General features: G+C 39.8%; 1 protein-coding gene across 6 annotated transcripts in view; it reads left to right on the plus strand.

Moving 5' to 3' along the window:
• Rprd2 (regulation of nuclear pre-mRNA domain containing 2) overlaps positions 1-23,305 on the plus strand; it is a 72,925-nt gene extending 49,620 nt beyond the window's left edge. For 3 of the 6 annotated variants that reach the window (XM_003478884.5, XM_005007772.4, XM_063252566.1), the window contains 7 exons: positions 720-772; positions 1,482-1,608; positions 3,806-3,981; positions 7,566-7,848; positions 11,450-11,710; positions 14,585-14,785; positions 16,873-23,305. In XM_003478884.5, the coding sequence (XP_003478932.3) occupies positions 720-772; positions 1,482-1,608; positions 3,806-3,981; positions 7,566-7,848; positions 11,450-11,710; positions 14,585-14,785; positions 16,873-19,625 (3,854 nt within the window). In that variant the 3' untranslated portion in view covers positions 19,626-23,305. The remainder of the gene's footprint in view (positions 1-719; positions 773-1,481; positions 1,609-3,805; positions 3,982-7,565; positions 7,849-11,449; positions 11,711-14,584; positions 14,786-16,872) is intronic. The other 3 variants (XM_063252569.1, XM_063252576.1, XM_063252564.1) reach the window with 2 other exon arrangements.
• The last annotated feature ends 1,214 nt before the right edge of the window (positions 23,306-24,519 follow it).

Here is a 24,519-nt window from a genome sequence, read left to right on the forward strand (position 1 = left end):
CGCATGTGATAGGCTTCTATGGGCAAACAGAAATATTGATAGAGCTTGAAGTGTGGAGGGAACAGAATTTTTAAAAAAGTGAGAATTGGGAGGTGAACCAAGACACATGGGATGGTTTTGCTCCATCAAGCATATGCTACTCATCATGGTTAAGGGAGTCTGCTGACATCCTTTTGGTCATAAATTGCATGCTTAGGAACAAGAGTCATCATTTCAGCCAAAGTTCAACCACAGTGATAATTTATTTAGAACTCTTCTTGCCTATTTTTGCTATGATTTGAGCCAGCACAAAGAAATACAAGGCTAAATACATGGGAAGAGAGTTGATATTTGTTAATAATTTTCTTCAGCCAGTGTTAGGGTTAATTGGATGCCCTGTTCCTGAACATTCTTACTTTGAGGTATTGAGACCCCTCTCAAAGAAGGTATTTCATGTATCTCAGTATCTCCAAACCAGTAATTGTAGGACTTTATGACTTCAAGGGTATGTTGGAGGTAAGTGGGTTAGGCCTATCTAAATAGTTTATTTTTATATTGACTATACTTAGAAATGTTTAAATTTCATAGTACATTCTTTATTCTAAGAAGTATATTATGATTTAAATGTGCATGTCATATGTTCCAACAGTATGCCCTTAACTATATAGCAAAAATTTTTCCTGAATTTAGTCAGCTCTTTATGTTTGTATTCTTAATGACATTTTGTTTAATTCCAACAGCATCTACGAATCCAAAAGCTGCTCTCAAGTCTAAAATAGTTGCTGAATTTCGAGTAAGTTACAGAATACATTAAATATAAATTAATATATATGGCTCTTTTAAGTTCAGTTTTCTATATATTTCAGTAAGATTTATTTTTATTCATTTATATATCAGTTGTGTTCTAAGCTACTTGAACCAGTTTAAAGGAATCCAGATTAGGTTAGATTACTTAGAGTTTTATCTGTTCCCATGATGGGAGAAATAACATTCAGAATCTGTTACCTAGCTGAGTTCTGTGTTAACTTAGCCAATGAGAAGACTCATCTTTCTTTGAAGTTCTGCTAAATTTTAATTTTCTTACAGCAGACATAATATAAATAGACACAGGGTAATATAATTTGATTAGATAAAGATAGAGTGATATATGTTTATCTAATTTAAAAAAAATTTTTTTTGTTAAAAACTCAGGACCTAACACTTAGCAAACAGGTGCTGTGCTGCTGAGCTACATCCCTGGCCCCAAGATTTTCTTTTTTTTTTTAATTTAGGGAGCGTATACGTGTACTCGTAAATTAACTTTGAATAATTATGCAAGTATATAACTTAAAAAACAATTTTGACAAGACACCTGACTGTTGATGATATTCCTGACTGAGAAAAAGTGAAGGGTTTTTTCCCTCTCTGAGTTTTATTAGGCTTTAGTCTTTTTTCATTAATAGGGAGAGGTAAAAGAAAAACGGAATAACCTTGTAAATGAAACATGACTGATCTGTGTTCAGTCTCAGGCCCTCATTGAAGAACTGTTGCTCTACAAGCGCTCAGAAGATCAGATAGAATTGAAGGAGAAACAGTTGTCAACTATGAGGGTGGATGTGTGCAGCACAGAAACTCTGAAATGCTTAAAAGGTAATACTTAACATCCTTTGAACAAAACCAAGTTTTTCTTTAGATCCATAATTGTCAGGTAATTAAACTAGTTTACCCCATAAAGACAACTTTAGGTTCTAGAAGGTACTTCTGGTTCCCTAGATAGCAATTTCATTCATATAAATTCCACAAATAAATTCTTAGCTTTCTCTTCACTATCTTGGTAATATGGATTATATTTAAACAGTTGTGTTTCATACCTGAGGTCTGGATGGTTTAGGCATGCTCTTTATAAAGTCATAGAAATATGCTATAAAATCTATTCTCTTCCTTACATTGTAAATTGTGTGTAATCATACTAACAATTTATTAGAATGTAAACCTCACGAAGTCAGAAATTACCTGTATTTATTCATTGGTGTATCCCAGAATTTAGAGTATCCTTAACACATAATATGCGTTTGGTTCATTTTGGCATCAGTTTTTTTCTTACAACATACTTTAAATTGAACAGGTTTTATCTCATTTAATCCTTATGACAACCCAGAAGCATACTAAAATCTCAGTCTTTTTTGGTTTTGTTTTTGTTTTTGAGACAGGGTCTTACTGTGTAGCCAGGGTTGGCTTGGAACTCATAGCAATCCTCCTGCCTTATTCTCCTGAATGCTGGGATTACAGGCATGTGCCGCCACACCCAGCTAGAATCTCTACACAAGAAATTTAAGACTTCATAAGGAGATAAGTCGTTGGCTCAAGTTACACATCTGATAAGAAAAGCTAAAATTTATTAATGTATCTAAAGTCATATTGTAGCAGTCACTAGCAAAGAAATATGTATTCAGTTACTAAAGATACATTTCATCCAACACTTCCAGGAAGATATCAGTAAGTTCGAGGTCACCCTGGGATACAGCCTGTCTCAAAACAAAACAAAAACCCCAAAAACAAATTTAAAAAATCAAAATAAATAAAATGTAAGTAATAATTATAGCTGTCTTTTAGTGAATATTCACTATGTATCTGACTTTACATATATCGTCTAGCTGGGCATGGTGATACATGCCTGTAATCTGCTTAGAGAGCTGAGGCAGGATGATCACCACAAGTTTGAGGATGGCCTGGGCTACATAGTAAGTTCAATGCCAGCCTGAACTACATAGTGAGACCCTGTCTCAAAAAACCTAAATAAATAAATAAATAAATAAATGTATGTTTCAAGTAGAAAATTGCATTTAATATAATACACGCAGAGATCAGTTTTACTTACTTTTCTGAACTTTTCTCATCTGAAAGATACATGTTATCTTCTGTAAGGCAGAAGATATAGTATAAATGAACAGAACTGAGCCTTATCCTATTATTCCTAAGTAGCAGTGTGGCACAACTTTGTAAAGAAAAGAAGTAGTTGATCAAAAAAAAAATCTGTTTTCCCCTCTGGTACTAGAAATTCAAGTCAGAGCCCCATGTATGCTAGGCTAGCCCTAACTTTGTTTAGTTGAACACATAGGTGTATTTGTGTGTGTATGTTACTGAGGATTGAACTTAGGTCTTTCACAATGAACTGCATCCCTATCCTTTTTTACTTTTTTTTAATTTTTTTGGTACCAAGGATCGAACTCAAAAACCTCACACTTGGCAGGCAGGCACTTATGCCACTGTGCTAAATCCCAACCCTACTTTTTTTATTCTGAGACAGTTGTTTAATTGTTAAGACTGGGGTCAAACTTGTAATTCTCCTATCTCAGCCTCCCAGAATGCTAGAAATGCTCCACCACCCATAAGTTGAACTTGTAAGTACATTCACTTGTATTTCTCTGTAGCAGATTCACAAGAATCTGTTTTATGAAAAAGTTCTGGGGGCTAGGGATTTAGCTCAGTGGCATAAGCGCCTGCCTTGCAAGCAGGCAGTCATGTGTTCGATCCCTGGTACCGATAAAAACGAAAAAGACCAAAAAAAAAAAGAAAAAGTTCTGTATTTTGTGATTTGGAAAAGCTTTAAGGAAAAAATCTGAAGCTAAGGGACTGAGATACAGCTCAGCAGCACAAGCGCCTATCTGAAAAGTGTGAGGTCATGAGTTCAATCCCCAGTACCCAAAAAAAAAAAAAAAAAAAAAATCAAGCTAAAAATATTGTTAAGGCAGCAAGAAAAAGAATGAGATCACAAAATGGAATTTTCCTCAAAAGTAAAATCTTTGCTTGTTCTTTTTTATCTTAAATACTTTCTCTGTAATTTTAGATAAAACAGGGGGAAAGAAGTTTTCCAAAGAATTTGAAGAGGCAAGCTCTAAACTGGAAGAATTTGTGAACGGATTAGATAAGCAGGTGAAAAATGGACCCTCACTAACAGAAGCCCTGGAGAATGCTGGAATTTTCTATGAAGCACAGTACAAAGAAGTAAAAGTGGTGGCTAATGTAAGTAATAATTACACCTCTCTCTTAGTGAATGTTTACCATGTGTCTCACTTTACATATAGTATGGAGGCCAGCCTGGCTACTTAGTGAGTTCACGACCAGCCTGAATTACATATATTAGTGAGATCCTGTCTCAAAAACAAGTAACTTAAACTGGGTGTGGTGGTATATGCCTGTAATCCCTGCACTGCGAGGCTGAGATGGGGGGATTGTTGCAAATTCAAGGCCAGTCTGGGCTACATAGTGAGTTCAAGGCTAATCTGAACTGCATGGTAAGACCCTGTCTAAAAAAAATAAAAACAAAAAACCAACAAAACACCCAAACAAATACTATTTAACTGTGGAAAGATAAATAGCATTGTTTCCATTTTACAGATGAAGAAAATACTTTATAGGCATGGTGGTATACACTTGTAATCCCAGCATTCAGGAGGCTGAGGCAGAATAGTCGTCATGAGTTCAAAGCCAACCTGAACTACACAGTGAGACCCTGTCTGTAAAAAATGTTTATGAAACCATAAGTCCTGCCAGATCGGTTTCCTAGATACAATCTCTTTTTAACTCACTTAGCTTTTTGTTTGTTTTTTTGTACTTTGTTTTTTTGTGTTTTTGAGATAGGGTCTCACAATACAGTTCAGGTGGTCCTTGAGTTCACTTTGTAGCCCAGGTGGGTCTTGAACTTGCAGTGATCCTCCTGCCTCAGTTTCCTGAGTACTGGAATTACAGGTGTGCACAGCCATGCCCAGCTGTCATTTACCTTTCTTAAAAAAATAATTTGCCCATATTATTGTTCTTAAATTATCATACAGTATTTTAAAAATACCTGTTAATGTCTTGTTTTGACAAGTGTAGCTTATACTTTCCTGCCCTATCCCCTCTTTCAGAATCAGTATATGACTTAAATCTCTGTGTACCCTTCTAAACTGAAGTATGGTATTTGCCAGTTATGTGAATATTCATTCTAGACATGTGGCTTTGTGGAATTTGGGCACTGACAGTTCTGCCTTCCCATTAGGTTGGGGGTTTTTTTGTTGTTGTTTTTTTTTTTTTTGTCTTTTTGAGACAGGGTCTCGCTGTGCAATTTAGCCTGGCCTTGAGCTCACTTTGTAGCCCAGGCTGGTCTCGAACTCGCAAGGATCCTCCTGCCTCAGCCTCCTGAGTGCTGGGATTACAGGCATGAGCCACCATGCCCGGCTTCCCATTAGTTCTTAATCTCTTCCCTTTATTTTCCCAGCTATGCGCTGTGTGTGTGTGTGTGTGTGTATGTGTGTGTGTGTGTGTGTACCCAGGGTTTTGCAATGCTCAGCTTTTGCTCTGCCAGTGAACAGCTTCTACCTGTAGCCCCAATTTTCTTTTCCCTTTTCTCTCCCTCTCCCCCACTCCTCTTTTCTTTCTCTCGGTTTGTTTCTTGTTTCTTTTTTCTTTCTTTTGATATGGAGTCTCGCCATGTTGTCCAAACTGTCTTGAAAGTCCTGGCTCAAAGGATCCTCTTGTCTCAGCTTCCTTGAGTAGCTGGGATTTAAGGTGTACACCACTGTGCTGACTGTATTTTACTTTTACAGTATGAAAACTGATAACATTTATGTTGCATTCTGTAATCATAATTATTTATTTCCTTTCTCTAAAAGTGGAAAATTAACTTGAAAAAACCCAATATCGGGCTAGGTATGATGGCACACTCCTGTAATCCCAACACTTGGGAGGCTGAGACAAGAGATCCTTGCAAGTTCAAAACCAGCCTGGGCTACAAAGTGAACCCAAAGCCAGCCTAAACCACATAGTGAAACCCTGCCTCAGAAAGACAAAAAAAAAAAAAAAATCATCAGCCAAACATATGTGTTTATTATGTCCTTTGCAGCACACAGTTGGCCTGTTGAATTATCATGGTGTTCCAGAAGATGACATGACTGTATTTGAATAAATGTAGATCTTTGTACATGAATAAATGAGTACGTGTAGATTGCTATACATGAATAAATGTAATTTGTATAAGACCTAGTACTAGGCCAGGGGTTTAGCTCAGCAGAGTACCTCCCTGTGGGCTTCCTGCGTATCCTTCTTAGGCTCCAGCAGCCCTTGCAGTGCTTCCTGCCCGTGAACTTTCTTCTCAGCTGTATTGGGGTTTGCATTGCATTACTAAAAGAAGGGATTTTTTAAAATATTCATGAATATTAATCGTAGCCATTTTGTTTTTGTTAAGTAATTCTGATGCTGGCTTTACTCTTTTGTTTATTTGTCTCCCTATGCAGTTCAGACTGGCCTTACCTGGTCTCAAGTATGTTCATTTTCTCACTTAGATCCTGGAGTCATTTCTAGGTCCTCTTCTCCATGGCATAGTTTAGGTGGTAGATATTGTTTTGTTGGCACTAGACTGCCTTCATCTCCAAGGCTTTTCATTCCAGACATCTTGAGAATGTAGCACATATCATCAAGGAAAAATTACTATAAAAAATAAAAATTTTTTTTTGTCTTTTTCCTTTTTATCGGTACCAGGGATCGAACTCACGACTGCCTGCTTGCAAGGCAGGCGCTTATGCCGCTGAGCTAAATCCCCAACCCCCAAAATAAATTTTTTAAAAAAGGAAAATTCCTGAATCAGTTGTAGCCTACCTTTGTTTTGCTTTTTGTAGTACTAAAGATGAACCCAGAGCCTCAATACATACTAGACAAATACCCTACCACTGAACTGTATACCCAGCTTTTTAATTTTTATTTATGCATGCAGCTGAATCCTTCGCCTTCACACTGAGCTACAATGCAAACTTGTTAATTTTTATTTTTTTTATTTTTTTGAGACAAGGTCTTAGCATGTAGTTCGGGCAATTTTTGAACTCACTTTATAGCCTAGGCTGTCCTTAAACTTCGTACAATCCTCTTGTCTCAGCTTCCCAAATGCTGGGATTATAGCCTTAAATTTTTTTGTTTTGAGATAGTATCTTACTAAATTTCCCAAGCTGGGTTTGAATTTGTGAGTTTCTTCTCTCAGCTTCCCAGAGTGCTCAAATTCTTAAGAGTACACTGCCGTTCTCAGGGGAGTTTTTGTTTTTTTGTTTTCCTCCCAAATGTGAATTTTGGATCTGATTTCTCACTCATTACCATCTCTTCAATTCTGGCCTGCTCAAAGACTAAAACTATGTGATGATTTGGGTTTTAATCCCTAGTACCACAAAATAAATAATGCTTGGTTGAGTGGATAGGTAGAATTGAGGGGGGATGAAGTGCAGATAACCTTTAGATTTATAACTCGGGCAGCTTTTGGATGGCAATATTCACTTAGGAGTACTAAGTAGAGAGACTAGAAATGCTTAGGCTTCACATGCTCGTGCCCATCTGTAATCCCAACACACTGATTCAGGAGGATCATGAGTTTAAATCCACCCTTGGCAATTTGTTGATTTGCAGACACCCTGTCATAAAATGAAAAATAAAAAGGATTTTTGGGTTGTGGCATAATACAAAGTCCTTGAGTTCAGTCTCTCTTACCACAGAAAAAAGTATTCCATGTGATACACATGATGGTATTTTTTACTTTGTGCAAGTGATAATGTTAATGAGAAATGAATATACTCTTTTATCTTTTTCAGGCATACAAAACCTTTGCTAACCGTGTAAACAATTTAAAGAAGAAATTGGATCAGTTAAAGTCAACCCTTCCTGATCCTGAAGAATCCCCAGTCCCTTCACCAAGCATGGACGCTCCTTCCCCAACTGGTTCTGAGTCTCCGTTTCAAGGAATGGGATGTGAGGAGTCCCAGTCACCAACTGTGAGGAGTGAGAAATCTGTCACACCCGAACCTGTGACAGACAATCGTGATGTGGAAGACATGGAGCTGTCAGATGTGGAAGATGATGGGTCCAAAATCATTGGTATGTCCTTACATGCTTTGTAGACAGATTATTCCTTGTCAATTTGGCCTTCCCATCCATTAATCATTCATAGGCAGATATTAGAAAGATAGTTCATTCCTTACACTTAAAGCATCAGAATAGCATTATTGTCCCTAGAACAGTGAGTAGTTCAGGATTTGGTAAGCCCTGTAGGTTAAAAATCATTACACATAGCTAGATATAGTGACTGTAATTCCTGTATTTGGGAAGCTGACACAAAAGGATTGCCTTGAGTTCAAGATCAATTTATACATAGTAGGCTTAAGGCCAGCCTGAACTACACAGCGAGACCCTGTCTCAAAATAATTGCTCAGCCAGCTAAGACTGTGCACACTTTCGATACTAGCACTCAGGAGGCTGAGGAGGGAGGATCATGAATTAAAGGTCAGTGTATGTTACAGAGTGAGTTCAGGGCTAACCTAGACAACACAGTGAGTGCCTATCTAGAAAAAGAAAGATCAATCATTCAAGGTTTGGGATATAGCTCAGTGTGCTTGCCTAGAACACACCAACCAATCCCTGGATTCAGTCCCCAGAACTGCACCAGAAAGAATAAGGGGATGGGGCTGGGGATTTAGCTCAGTGGCATAAACACCTGCTTTGCAAGCAGGCGGTCATGAGTTCAATCTCTGATACCGATAAAAATGAAAAAGACAAAAAAGAAAAAAAAAAAGAAAGAATAAGGGGAAGATAAGAATGGGGGGGGAGAAGGAGGAAAGAAAAGTAAGAATTATTACACAAGATCTAGACTGTTAGCAGATGCAATGGTGCATACTTATAATGCCAGTTACTCAGGAGGCTGAGACATGAGGATTTTGAATTCAAAGCCAAAGTCAATTTAATGAGACCCCCCTTCTCAACAAAGTTAACTGGGCATGGAGGTACACACTTGTCATGCTAGCATTCTGAGAGCCTGAATCAGGAGGATCCTAAGTGTAAGCCCTGCTTTGGCAGTTTAGTGTTTTAGGGAGACCCTGTCTCAAAATAAGCCTAGATAACTCAAGGAGAAGGCCTGAGATTCAAACCCCACTACCAGAAAAGTCAGTTCTTTAAGCAGCCACTGGCTATATGTATCTACTAAGCATTTGAAATGCAGTTTCCCCAGCTTCAGATGTGCTATATGTAAGTATAGCACGCTCCCTGAGCTCCAGAAAGTTTGTTACCATCCAATTAAAAAATAGACCTTGTTAATTGTTTGATTTATTTATTTATTTATTTATTTATATTTGATGCTGGAGATCAAACTTAGGACCTAGCCACTGAGCTAAATTCCCAGCCCCTATTATTTGTATAACTTACTAAAAAATATTTGGGATGTATGGAAATAAGTATATTATTAAAATTTGTATTTCTTTAATGTAGCTGCTACAAAATTTAAATATACATATATGGAATAAATTACAGTTTTATTGGTCAACACTGGTAAGGGTGGGGCCTGTACTAAAATTCCCTATTCTCTGGGACTATTCTCACTATGTAGTAGGCTGGCATTCAACCTATTATGTAGCCCATATTGGTTGAATGCATAGCAGTCCTCCACTCAGTGTCCTGAGTACTGGATTATAAGCATGTGGTACCATACTTGGCTTTTTTGGCACTCCTGACTGCCAAGAATTCAACAGCTAGCTGGGCAGACCATTCTACATCTCTGGGCAACTGAGGCAGGAAGTATTGCAGGTTCATGCCAAGTCTGGGCAACTTAATGAGACTTAAAAAAGGAATGGGACATGGTAGTACATGCCCATAATTCTAATACTCTGAGGCAGAGGATTGCAAGTTTGAGCCCAGCCTGAGCACTGTAGTGACTTAGCAAGACTCTGTCTCCCATTATTTTAAAACAAAAAATGTGGAGAGGGAGTAACCTGGGGATACAGCTTCATATGAAAGCCATGGGTTCAGCCCTCAGAATAAAAAAAATTTTTTTAAAGTTTTTTGGGGCTGAGGATTTAGCTCAGTGGTGCAAGCACTTGCCTGGCAAGCGTGAGATCATGAGTTCAATCCCTAGTACCAAAAAACTTTTTTAAGAGCTGGGGATTTAGCCCAGTGGCATAAGCACCTGCCTGGCAAGCTCAAGGTTGTGAGTTCAATCCCTGGTACCAAAAACAAACAAAAAAGTTTTTTAAAGGCCTGGAGATATATAGCTCACCAATCCCCTTAATTCAGTCCCCAGTACTGGATAAAAATATGCACATGTGCAAACCACAATCCAAAGCTATAGTTTATTAAATGAACTTGTAGAATTATTCCACTGGTGAATCATTTCTCTGAAATTGCCAGCTTTTCTTTTTATTTTACTTCTCAAATTCATGCATTTACCATGCACCCTTTAAAGCATTAAAGTTATCAGAAGTGAAAACAGTGGAGCTTCAGGTTAGTCAGACCCTAATTGGACCTCAGTAGAGCAATTTCAGGGAGACAGAAGAAAATACAATAAATTATGCACAGTTTTTGTTAGAAAGTTTTCAAGTCAGTGGAAAAGTGAACAATTTATAACAAATGTCATTCCCAAAATATAACACAAATATGTACCATGTTATAATGATAAGTTTCTGAGAATGCACTTTGAAATTTTATCTCATGGGGCTGGGGATATAGTTCAGTGATGTAAGCATCTGCCTGGAAAGCATGAGGTCATGAGTTTGATCCCTGGTACAAAAAATATATACATATATTTGGTACTGTTGCTGCAGCAGCATTCTTTTATTTTTTATTATTTGTCTTGTCATTTTCCTCCCTTTACCCCAGCATCTTTGTCTTCTGGTCCCTCTCCCTCCTGTGACAGAAATGTACATATCTAATTCATGAATACTAAGAAGATGCAAATGAAGCATTACAAAGTAAAATACAGGGGGCTGGAGATTTGGCTCAGCGGCATAAGCGCCTGCCTTATAAGCAGGCAGTCGTGAGTTCGATCCTCGGTACCGATAAAAAGGAAAAAGCCAAAAAAAAAAAAAAAAAAGTAAAATACAAACCAGCAATGTAGCTCAAGTTTGTAATCCCAGCACTTGAGGGCTGAGGCAGGAGGATCATTTAGAGTTCGAGACCAGCCTAGGCTATAAAGTGAGCCCAAGGCCAGCCTGAACTGCACAGAGAGACCCTGTCTCAAAAAGACCAAAAAAAAAAAGTAAAATACAGGATGATTGAGAAATTCATTTTAAGTAGATACTAAGCATGGAATGATGGTAAATTATGAAGACTATGATTTCAGGAACAAAACAAAACATAAAACTTCAGCTAGGTAGGAGGTGGTAGAGAGACTGCCTATAATCCCCACACTATGGGAAGGTGAAACAAGAGGATTGCAAGTTTGATGCCATCCTGGGCAGCTTAATAATTTAGCAAGACCATGTCTCAAAGTAAAAAGACTAGGATGTAGCTCAGTGTGAAGGCCCCTAGTTCAACCCCCAGTGCTACTAAATAGACAAGCAAACAAATAGGGTATAAAATGAGTGATTGTTTCTCTTCAATATAGTGCTTCTTACCCTTAAATCAAGAAATATTAGGACACACTGTTTTGTATTGGAAGCAAAGTCTGGAAGGCAGTAGGGTGTCATGTCATGTCTTTTCTTGTTTGAAACAGTGGAAGACAGGAAGGATAAACCTGTAGAGAAGACAGCGATCTCCACTTCTGTACCTACAAAGCCAACGGAAAGTATCTCAAAGGCCTCTTCGTGTGCTCCTGTGCCTGTGACCATGACAGCAACCTCACCTCTTCCAAAGCCTGTGAATACGTCTCTTCTGTCCCCTTCCCCAGCTTTGGCATTGCCAAACCTGGCTAATGTGGATCTAGCAAAGATCAGTTCCATTCTTAGCAGCCTGACTTCAGTCATGAAAAATACTGGTAAGTCCAGTGAAGAGGGGTAAAAGACTGATTTTCATCATTTTTAAGTTAAATCATCAGGGTTTTTTTTTTTTCATATTCAGCTTTTAGAACTCTTACTTTAAAATGTAACAGGCTAGGATGGTGGTAAATGGTTTGTGATCCTAGTACTCTGAGAGGCTGAAGCAAGAGAATCTCAAGCTTGAACCCAGATTGAGCAATTTAGTGACTTAGTAAGACCCTGTCACAGAAGGAGCTAGACATGGTGGTGCATGCCCGCAATTCAGCACTTGGGAGCCTGAGGCAGGAGGACTGCCAGTTCAGGGCCATCCTGGGCTATGTAATGAGTTCAAGGCCAGCCTAAACTACACAGCAAGACCTTTTCTCAAAAAAACAAAGAGAGAAGAAAGAACAAGGGAATATAGCTCAGTACTAATATCTTCGGTTCATTACACACATAGACACATAATGGACAAGATTAAATCAATATATGGTCATTACAGAAAAATTAGAAAATCAGCAAAGAAAATAAAATGTCTGTAATCATTCTGAACCAAAGGATACCACTTATGTTTATCTTTACCAAGGATATGTGTATATGAGTTTGGAGGATTATTCATAATTTTTCTTTTAATAGTCAAAACATTGTATAATACTGTTTATTGCTAGCTATATAACGTGAAGTAATATATCATTAAATATTCATCTACATCATCTTGAATAGTTGTATAGCATTCAATAATTCACTTAATTCTTTATGAGGCATTTATTATGCTTTTAGCTTTTTACTATTATAGAGAATATGTAATGCACAACCCAGCACTAAAATTTTATTAACAACACTTGCTAAAAGACTTGATACGTATATAGGGAGTTTTTAAATTTGTTTTGGGGTGGGGGGTTTTTTGGTTGTTTGGTTTGGTTTAGTTTTTGTTTTGGATTTTGGTGGTGTTGGTGATATTGTTAAGGTTCTAGCCTAGGGCCTCATACATGCTAAACATGTGCTCTACTATGGAGCTACATCTGCAGGCCTAGATTTTAAAATTTTTTCTTTTTTGATATCAGAAATCAAACGCAGGTCCTTGAGCTTGTCATGCAGATGCTATACACTGAGCTACATCCCTGGCCCCTAGAGTTTTTTAATGGAAAAATTCTGATTTTAAAAAACATGGCTAACTGATGCTGGGCCTGCTGGTGCATGTTTATAATCCTAGCACTCAGCAGTCTGAGGCAGGAGGGTCACTATGAATTGAAGCCAGCCTGAACTATATAGTGAGAAGTAGAGCACCCCCATGTGTTTATCACTCAGCTGCTGCAGGATAGCTATGACAGATCTCATTTTCTGTATTCCTTGCTCACCCTGGATTATTCTAAAGAAAATTCCAGGTATTTCATCTTAAATACTTAAAAGTATGTATTTCTGGGCTGGGCGTGGTGGCTCACGCCTGTAATCCCAGCACTCAGGAGGCTGAGGCAGGAGGATTGTTGTGAGTTCAAGACCAGCCTGGGCTACAAAGTGAGCTCAAGGCCAGCCTGAACTGCATAGAGAGAGCCTGTCTCAAAAGACCAAAAAAAAAAGTATTTCTAAACCATAGAGACTCAAAATCAGCATGTAGATTTTTAATATCTTTCCATATGTTATAACTAAGTTGATATAAGAAGGTACTATTTTGTGTACCTGTCTATATAAATGTTCCCATTGTTTTTTACCCTCTCCACTATTTGCTTTGTTTAATCTACAGTAACTTTTAAAATGTTTATAACCAGGCTCTGTGGTGTACATCTCTAATCCCAAACCTCTGGGCAGCCAAGACAGGAGAATGACAAGTTAGAGCCCTGCCTGAACAACTTAAGTGACCTTACTTCAAAATATAAAAAAGGCCTGGGACTGTAGCCTAATATGTATTACAACACTGCCCCAAAATATAAAGGTTGTTTGTTTTGATATGTATTCTTAAATTAATTAAAGGTGGTAGAATTTTTTCATTTGCTTATCATTTACATATTTATAGTTTTTATCATTTCCTTTAAAAAGTAGTATTTTTAATAAGGGGAAACAATTTGTTTTTCTCCTATACAGTTTGTTGCTAAATCAAAAATCAACCCAGTGTTTAAAAAAAAATATGGAGGGGCTGGAGATTCAGCTCAGCGGCATAAGCGCCTGCCTTGCAAGCAGGCAGTCGTGAGTTCAATCCCTGGTACCAATAAAAAAGAAAAAAAAAAAAATGGAGAGGGGCTGGGGATTTAGCTCAGGGGCATAAGTGCCTGCCTTGAAAGCAGGCAGTCGTGAGTTCGATCCCCGGTACTGATAAAAAGGAAAAAGACCAAAAAAAATATGGAGGCCAGGGATATATAGTTCAGCCACATAGGCACCTGCCTGGCAAATGCAAGGTCCTGAGTTTGATTTCTGGTAACAAAAAAAAAAAAGGAAAAATATAAAGGAAGTTATGTCTGTAATTTCATTTTAAAAAGCAAATCACTTAGCCTGTTCAAAAGCAAATCACCTAGCAATCACACAGAAATGTGTCATGACAGTCCTGCAGTTGCAGTGTTTCTGGAACACTGCTGGGCTCTGAAGTGTAGGTATCATTTGGCAGGGGAAAAAAAAAGTAGATGGGCTGTTCTCTTCTTACAGAGGTTTTCAAAAATAATGAATATATATGAAAATAACTCAAGGCAGTTTTAATCTAATTTTTAGATTTTTGTTCATACCATGATATGGATCATTTGTGGATCAGTCACAGAAGAAAGTAAATGGAGATCTGAGGATATACCTCAGAGGTAGAGCACTTACCTAGCATGTGTGACGCCTTGAATTCAGTCCCCAGTACAGCGAAAGTGAATGAAAAGTCGTTTTGAAATTACATTATTTTGAGTTCATCTTTCTGCCACTAGGGGTCAGTCCTGCATCAAGACCCTCTCCGGGAACTCCCACCAGCCCCAGCAACCTCACCAGTGGCCTGAAAACACCTGCACCTGCCACAGCCACACCTCACAACCCTCTGGCAAACATCCTCTCAAAGGTGGAAATCACCCCTGAGAGCATTCTGTCTGCTCTTTCCAAAACTCAGACACAGTCAGCCCCTGCACTGCAAGGTAAACAGAAATATACCAGAGGGACTTGAATGGTGAATGTTTATCTCTGATTTGATCCTGGATTCCATTTCTGAGGAAGGCAAAACCATGAAATGTATAATGTAGTTAATTCAGCATTATCCGTATATTTATCATCTATAACCTGGAATTTATTTTTTCATTAAGTTTATTGGTACAATTTAGATATAACTAATGATCACATAGGGCATTTGTGCCTATATGTGATACATCTTTTTTTTTCTTTTCTAATCAGGTTTTATTGGTACATTTTAGATATATGTAATGACCAGCCTTATCATAAAGAATTTGTACATTTACATAACTTTTTTCCCCCATTCCCCTACCATCCCTTCTGTTCTTCTTCCCGTCTTATTTATAAACTTTGTTCCCATTTTATTATTATTGTATAACCTGGCATTTAGAGAATTATAAACATCAAACAGAAGGAACTCAGGTACTGCAATTTACACCTATAGCCCCAGCTGAGGCAAGAGTATCACAAGTTCAAGGCCAGCCCAGTCAGGCAATTTAGTAAAATTCTCTGTCAATATTAAAAAATAAGAATGCTAGGATATAGCTCCCTTGGAGGCTTACAAGTTTGAGGCATCCTGGCAACATAGCAAGACCCTGCCTCCAAAAAAAAAAAAAAAAAAAAAAAGACATTTTATCACATTCTTGTGCTTGAGAACTAGGTTTGGTGAGAATAAAGACTACTAAGAATTAAACAGGATGGGAAATTGCATAACTGGAAAACTTTGGAATGAACTATGCTTTTTTTTTAAAAAAAGAAAGATAACTGAAGTTCATATTCAAATTTTGGACATTATTAAACATCATATTAGGTGATTGGATAACAGTTAAACTCAGACAGCCTCACACTGGGTGTGATGGCTCACCTGTGTAATCGCAGCACTCCAGAGGCTGAGGCAGGGTTATTGCTGCAAGTTCTAGGCCAGCCCTGCTACATAGTGATTTCAAGGCAGCCTACAGTACATAGCATGACCCTGTCTCAAAAACAAAACAAATACCAGGGAGCCTTACTTAAAAGTAAATGGTTTAAAAACATTACAAGGGTGATGTAATCTTAAAATTCTTCACATCTGAGCCAGGTGTGATGATACACACCTGTAATCCCAGCTCCTTGGGAGGCCAAACCAAGAGAATTGCAAAGTACCACCACACCCAGTTGAACAGTACAAACAAATTTGTACTGTTCATAAGTGACCAAAAATTGGATAAATTTTGCAAAATAGATAAGATCTTCTGTTACTTCTGTCAAATGTTTTTTAAAACATTTTTGAGACACTTTGCCTTGGTGAATTTCAGCCTTTGCCCCAAAGAATTTTTTTCTGTCCTTATGAGGTTTTGTCCATCAGTGAATATGGTTGAATCTCATTTGTGTTAGCTTTAACCTATGAACAATTCTTAGATCTTCAAGCTATAAGATGGAAATTATGTGTTGTGAAAGGATCAGTGCCACTATTGGTCTGCTGTTGTCTTTGTGGTGGTGTATGTTTATTATTGCTGCATTTCACAAATAAAATAGATGATTGCAAGCATTGTTTCCCTAATGATAACACCAGTGTAGTGAAAAATTTTGATGTTTTTCTCCTTGATGAGAATAACAGTGGGCATTTACTTAGAGTCAGTTGTAGAAGCTGGACAGGAAAGATAGGGCAGGGTATCCATTTGCATGTGAAAAAGCATTTCCGGAGATCAAACATTAAGAAATACTGGCTTACATTGTTGTTTTAAAATTAACTTTGTTCCTTTTCTTTTCCTGCTTTGCCTTAAACTGATTCTGACATTAAAATCTCTCCCTTCCTGTTGCTTTTTATTGTGTAGTGCTGGACATGTTTCTAGCTTGAAATGGAAACATTTCAGTGATTTGTTCTCTGATTGATAAATAAGTCCAATGTTTTCAGTGACATTTAGCCATAGCTTGTTTGGTCTGGATTCCCTTTGGCTTTGTATTTTAAAGACTATCTGGTTCCCACCAGAATGAATTCGAATAACTAATAAGCCCACATTGTTTTTATCATACGGTAGAGAGTTCTTTTTAACCCCTCTAATCTTTGTTTCTATAGGCCTGTCATCTTTACTACAGAGTGTTACTGGGAACCCAGCTCCAGCCAGTGAAGCTACATCCCAGAATACTTCAGCCTCCCCTGCCAACACCACAGTCTCTACTCTAAAAGCAAGAAATGTGCCCTCCAGTACCCAATCTTTTATTCCCAAAAGTTTCAACTATTCTCCCAATTCATCAGCTTCTGAAGTCTCTTCAACGTCAGCCATCAAGGCATCAATGGGGCAAAGCCCAGGGCTTCCAAGCACTACTTTTAAACTACCATCCAGCTCACTAGGGTTTTCTGGCACCCACAATACTAGCTCTGCAGCCCCACCTACTGAAGTTGCCATGTGCCAATCTTCAGAGAGCTCCAAGCCAAAGCTGGAGTCAGAGTCCACCTCCCCAAGTCTGGAAATGAAGATCCACAACTTCTTAAAAGGTAATCCTGGTTTCAGTGGCTTAAATTTAAACATCCCAATCCTGAGCAGTTTGGGATCCAGTGCCCCGTCAGAGAGCCACCCCTCAGACTTCCAGCGTGGCCCTACTAGCACCTCAATCGACAACACTGATGGAACCCCTGTACGGGATGAACGGAGTGGGACTCCCACCCAGGATGAGATGATGGACAAGCCCACATCCAGCAGTGTAGATACTATGTCCCTGCTTTCTAAGATCATTAGCCCTGGTTCCTCAACACCCAGCAGTACAAGATCTCCACCCCCTGGGAGAGATGAAAGCTACCCTCAGGAGCTCTCCAATTCTGTATCTACATATCGACCCTTTGGCCTGGGCAGTGAATCTCCCTATAAGCAGCCTTCTGATGGAGTGGAGAGACCATCTTCTCTGATGGACTCTTCACAGGAAAAGTTCTATCCAGATACTTCTTTCCAAGAAGATGAGGACTATCGAGATTTTGAGTATTCAGGGCCTCCACCCTCTGCTATGATGAACCTAGAGAAGAAACCAGCCAAATCTATCCTGAAGTCAAGCAAGCTTTCTGATGCCACCGAGTACCAGCCAATCCTGTCCAATTATAGCCACAGGGCCCAAGAGTTTGGAGTAAAGTCTGCTTTCCCTCCATCGGTAAGGGCCCTCCTGGACTCTAATGAGAACTGTGACCGTCTCTCATCTTCCCCTGGGCTATTTGGTACCTTCAGCATAAGAGGGAATGAAGCTGGGTCTGACCGGTCACCATCACCGAGTAAGAATGATTCATTTTTTGCCCCTGACTCCAACCACAATAGCTTATCTCAGTCTGCCACTGGGCATCTCAGTTTGCCACAGCAGTACCCAGACTCTCCTCACCCAGTCCCACATCGTTCCCTTTTCTCTCCGCAGAATACCCTTGCTGCTCCCACGGGCCACCCACCCACATCAGGCGTGGAAAAAGTCCTGTCCTCCACCATTTCCACCACATCGACGATTGAGTTTAAGAATATGCTTAAAAACGCCTCTCGAAAGCCCTCAGATGATAAGCATTTTGGCCAAACCCCAAACAAGGGCACTTCAAGTGATGGTGTCAGTCTGTCAAATCTCGCCCAGCCCAGCCTTCCCACCTCTGATCAGCAGCAGCAAGAAGAGCACTACCGCATAGAAACCCGCGTCTCCTCTTCCTGCTTAGACTTGCCCGATAGCACCGAAGAAAAGGGGGCCCCCATAGAAACTTTGGGTTATCATAACGCAGCCAATAGGAGGATGTCAGGGGAGCCAATACAGACCGTAGAGTCCATCCGAGTTCCTGGGAAGGGAAATAGAGGACATGGGCGTGAGGCTTCAAGGGTGGGTTGGTTTGATCTGAGCACATCAGGCAGCTCTTTCGACAATGGTCCCTCAAGTGCCTCTGAGTTGGCAACCCTTGGGGGTGGGGGCACCGGAGGACTCACTGGCTTTAAAACACCCTACAAGGAACGGGCATCCCAGTTTCAGGAGAGTGTCAGCAGCTTTCGTTCCAACAGCTTCAACTCAACATTTGAGCACCATCTCCCCCCAGCCCCCTTGGAACATGGGACACCCTTCCAGAGAGAGCCAGTGGGGCCATCGTCTGCCCCACCTGCCCCTCCTAAGGATCACGGTGGTATCTTCTCTCGAGATGCACCTGCTCATCTGCCCTCTGTGGATCTTTCGAACCCTTTCACAAAAGAGGCAGCCTTGGCCCATGCTGCCCCACCGCCTCCTCCTGGAGAGCACAGTGGAGTTCCTTTCCCTGCCCCACCCCCTCCTCCACCCCCTGGGGAACATAGCAGTGGTGGGAGTGGTGTCCCCTTTGCTACTCCACCACCTCCTCCACCCCCTGTTGACCACTCTGGGGTCGTACCCTTCCCAACCCCACCACTGGCAGAGCATGGGGCTGTGGCAGTATTTCCCAAGGACCATAGTTCCCTTCTTCAAGGGACCTTGGCTGAGCATTTTGGCGTACTCGCAGGACCCAGGGATCACGGGGCACCCCCTCAACGGGACCTCAACAGCCCTGGCCTTAGCCGTGTGCGGGAAAGCTTGAGCCTACCCTCCCATCCTCTGGAGCACCTGGGCCCAGCCCTTGGTGGAGGAGGTGGGGGGGGCAGCAGCAGCAGTGGCCCCCCCTTGGGTCCCTCACACAGAGACACGATCAACCGGAGTGGTATGATTTTACGGAGTCCCTGGCCAGACTTTCGCCCCAGGGAACCTTTTCTCAGCAGAGACCCATTCCACAGTTTAAAGAGACCCAGGCCACCTTTTGCTAGGGGCCCTCCGTTCTTTGCACCAAAACGCCCATTCTTCCCTCCCAGGTACTGATGGAAACCAAGGGAAAAGCATTTGGAGCAGTCTAGAGAGCCTGGGAAGTAGGAGTTTGGTTTGTTGTTGTTGTTGTTGTTGTTGTTTTCCCTCCCTTGCTTTATTTTTTATTATGGTAAGGGCCTGCCTTCCAAATTGAGGTTATACATGCCTCCATTTCACTATTCCATCAAATCCTTCCTCCCACCTCACTTACTGCCTTCCCCAGGTTGATTGTATTTGAGGGGAAGAAAAAAAACCCCAACTAGAGTCACTTCATTTGGCTGGGGGGTTGGGGAATGGAGAAGAAAAACAATATTTTATCCCCATCTATTGAAGACTTTACTACATTTGAAATAAAACTTCCATCAGTACAGATGATACCATGTGCAATGTTGGGGTGTTATTTTGGGCTTCCCTAACCAGTAGTCAATGGAAGGTTTCTGTGTCCTGCCCTCTCAAGCTTGGTGATCGCTGTAACCAGGGTGGCTCCCTCCCCTGTGCTCTGCACTGCTGACAGCCAAGAGGTGGGAAGCATGGGAGACCTTGGGTCTGTCAGGCCTGCTTGTTTTGGCTTTTTTTTAAAGGCATATTGAAGTTCCTTACCCTTCACCTAACATCTTAATGTTTTTTAAGTCAGCCTCTTCCTCCATAGACTATCTGGCAATAACTTTGAGGCATTTTCAGTAGAAATTTTCTTTGTCCTTGGAGTGAAAGAGAGGAGGCTATATATAAATTCAAGGTGAAAATAAGGATCAAGTGTAATTATAAAAAAACTAGGATAAAAACTGTTGATATTGTGGTGTAACCTGACTATCCTTTGTAAACAAGAAAACAGGACATGTTTTGAAATAATTTTCCACAAATCTTGTGTCATGCTCTTGCCTCCTGCTTTTTTTTCCTAGATTTTCTTTTTCTCCTCAGTTTTTACTTTTCTTTTGGTTAGAAAGTCACTATAGTTGACCATTGATAGAAAGGTTCAACTGAGATCCCTATATCTTTTAGTAAAAGAAATAGACATTAATGTTACTATGGTGCCTCCCTAATGTAACATTTATTAGTGATTTTCAGTAAGGATTAACACTAGAGGAAGGAAAACATTTGTCTTCATCATTCTTTTCCCCTTTCCTCAGTCCTGATTACACTCCTATTTTTGGTATTTCAGAGGAGACTTAGTATTTTTATAGTGTACCTCTTTAGATGTGTCTTAGAAACGGGTGGGCATTGCTATTCATGTATTTACAGAGAAACAAGGAAACATTTAAATCCAGATTGACCGCACTCCACAGATAACAAGCAGCCTGTCATATTTCAAGGGAGTAATTTAGCCCTACCCCCAACAGGAAGTAAAGAATGTTTCTGCCCTTCGTCATTTTACATGAGAGAGAAGTGCTTTCCTTCTCCTTGGACTTTAAAAGGTTTGTTTATATTTCTACATCTAGTACTTGGGAAAAGACAAACACTAAACTTTGTTTATATTTTTGAGTCTAGGGACACTGAAAAGCAAATAACTACTTACTGCATTTTTAAAAATTCAGTGTTTTCATCCCACAAATTATAAATCTCCAGCTAGATGAGTAAAACATCCTAACAAGTTCATGTACTTTCCCCATCTTAGTGTAGAATTAACTAGGGAAATGTGGAAATGGAATTTTAAAGATGGGAGAGGCTGGATAATGTTACAAGACCTCTTTGTCTTAGAATAAACTTGGTTTTCAGAGAAAGCAGCTTAAGCCAGGTATACATTCTGGTTTGGAAGTTTTCTGTAGCATATTTGGTATATTTATTTGGGCTCACCCTGTGTTCTGTGATCATTATGAGTCAGGCCATTCATCTTCCTAATGCTTATCTGGCCTTAAACAGCTGTTCTTTGTTTCTTTGACCCTCTCAAGCTTTTGTCCTGTAGCTGTCCCCACAAAAATGCATGATATTATGACCTTCCGTGTGGAATGGGACATATAGTATAGCAAAGCAAAGGAAATATACATTGGGTCCTGAGACAGTGAAAAGGAGAGAAAGAAAGAATGGGGGGATTATACTTGACTTTCAGAATTGATTTTTTTTTCAAAAAATGAAGTGGGATTTTTTCATTCTCAAATACAGGAATGTGAATTCTTTCTGCTGTTCTTGTTTAAGCTAAATCTAGTGTTTACTTGAAAAGGCTCTCTGACCTTTTGATTTTATCAGAAATGTTGAGATGTCAGCAAAGTGGCTTCCTGAATAAAGGGGCAGGGTGACTGTCCCCAAAAACATGATGCCTGACACATGAAAGACGTTGTACAGTTCAAACGTGAACTTGTTTTTGTGGAATATTTTTGTTTTGTTTTTGCCACAAAATACGCAGTGCATTTGTTTCAGGATGGAAGGATTTGTATGAGACTGTCAGTTACTAATTTTATGAAAATCTATCTACAAGCAGCAAATTAAAATGACAGTGTATATATGTGATATAATGAAAAGACAATTCTGGTATTCATAAACATGAAACGAGGAGGTTTTATTCTTTCTGTGTCTGTGATTTAAAACTCTGTGACCCTGCTCTGACTTGTATTTCACCTGAGTTCAAAAAAAAATAAACAACATATTTTTTAAAGAAAGCATAACATAGTGTGTCTTAGCAAGGGCATGGATTCATATGGAAGCAGAATATAAGTTGTTGCTAAGGTCTTTGGTGCTCATTGTAAAATCACAGACAAAGAATTTTAGTGAACACACTAGTATCATTTAAAGTTTAGTTATACAGTATCAGGAATAGGGCCCTTAAGTATTTTATAAGAGTTCATTGTTCAGCCAGTTTAAATGAAAGCCCTACCTACTCCTCTGCCTTCCCAAGAGTTGAGGTGAACAGAATATGGTTTAATTGGAGGGAGGTGAGCAGAGAGTAGGACTTTTACTCTTTCCAGTATCAGGAACACACTTTGTAATAACACATGGTACAACAAACCTATCTAGATAATGTGAATTAGCTAAACTTTCTAATTGCAGAGTATTCACAATCTTGAAGTTACCTGTTCATGCAGTAAAGCTTTAGCTGTTACTCTTAAGCCGCTGTAAATTACTGCTTTCCTCCTTCTCCCTCCCTCTTTTTTAACTGATGCGGGTGCCTGTTAAGAGTAAAATTAGATACATTGGGTTGATATTTTCATGTGTTCGGTGTGGAAAACAAGACAAGTACATGCTTTAGAGGCAACAACAATGAAAGCCTTTTGAATTGTGTGTTAATATCATTTAATAAAAATAAGTAGTTCTAAAGGTTTGACATTTTTCTTTGAGATTGGGGCTTGGACCAAGGGCCCTTGGCCTCACTGGTGAATGCAAACAGGAGGGAACTTCTCCAGAAGCTGAAACTGCTGCTTTGTAATGAGACCTTGGTTGGAAAACCTAACTTTTCTCCAGCAAACATCCAACATGACTGTCCAGAGCTGAAGGCGAAACCAGCTAAAGAATGCAAAGAGAAAAGCCTGGATCTGTCTCTGAAGATGCAGTTGTACTGCCTATTGGTTTAAATGTATATGGGGAAGTAGGTGAGAGTGGCACACACATAGATGCCACCAACCACCTATCTTGTCCCTTCCTCGGGACCACTTGCACTTTACTCTTTTCCAGCCATTTCTTTTTTTTTTTTTTTTAACTTTGTCCCTAATATTTTGTTTTCCAGTTTAATAAAATATGGTTTTCTTTGTTGTGTGGTTGACTCTTAACCCTCTCACGTTGATCTTGTACAGCTGGCCACTTTTGACTTTTGCAATTAATATCATAAAGCTGTCTGAGCCTGTAGGATCTTCATGGCCTTGTGTGTTTTCCTATTTGATCCTTTGTATAATTGTGTAATGGGTGGGGTAAGACCAAGATGTTCAGAGAGTGGTAGGTGAAGAAATGGAGCATACTGTATAGATAATTATTTGTATCTTAAAAGGTGTACAATTGTGGGGCTGGGGATTTAGCTCAGCGGCATAAGCGCCTGCCTTGTAAACTGGCAGTCGTGAGTTTGATCCCTGGTACCGATAAAAAAAGGTGTACAATTGTGAGCCAAGAAGCATTTTTTAAAGCAAGCACAGAATTAGGGGAAGGTGTGGTAGGCCGATTCTTTCCCCACGTCTACCCTTCTTGCATCTAGGCAGTGTGCTGTGAGGAAGCCATATGTAACCCTTCTCTCCTACTTCATCTCATGTGCTTTCATAATTAATGAAGCTCAATACATGGAATGTTGGCTTTAAGGGAAAGAGAGACAGTCACTGCATCTGGGCCAGGCCTGGGTCACTGGCAGGGTAGAAGGCACTAAATAGCCTTGATTACATAAAGGTACATGTATATGTGTCATAAAACGCTTCGGTAGTAGCAGCCTAGGGCCACACCCAGCAGGTAGGGTGTACCAGTATATTGGCTGCTTCTGGAATCTAGCTTGTGCTGTCTTCCTTACCTCTTGGGACCTCAACTTATCTATCCAGCTGATTCGAGCTCTGCCACTAAGCAACAGCGTCTAGACCCTCACTGGCCTTTCTGGGCATGTTATTGAATACGCATAGTTTCCTCCCCCTAAATTGTTTGAACAGAAATGAGTTACCTCTTGTGTATAGATCTAACAAGGCTGGTGGATCTTGAAATATTGGGGTACTCTTAAAGTTGAGAAGTGGACCTTAGTTACATATTTACTTCTATAGTCAGGCTGGCTCTTGGAGTGTTAGGGTGCTCTTCATACTTGTTGATGAGTAAACAGACAAGTCTGATCAGCTGCTGTTCGTTACTGTTGAGTAATAACTCATTGAGTCTGTGTAGACAAGGCCACTGTTAAAGAGAGATCCACTTAGGTAAACATCCTGTTCTTTCCCAGTGTAGAAGAGAAACTTTTTTTTTTGGTATGAGGAATCAAACTGGGGACCTTGTGCTTAGCAGGCAGGGGCTGTACCACTGAGCT

The sequence above is a fragment of the Cavia porcellus genome, unplaced genomic scaffold (genome assembly GCF_034190915.1).
Source record: "Cavia porcellus strain 051 isolate PalLab524CR breed Dunkin Hartley unplaced genomic scaffold, mCavPor4.1 scaffold_1, whole genome shotgun sequence".
In the NCBI taxonomy this organism is placed as follows: Eukaryota; Metazoa; Chordata; class Mammalia; order Rodentia; family Caviidae; genus Cavia; species Cavia porcellus.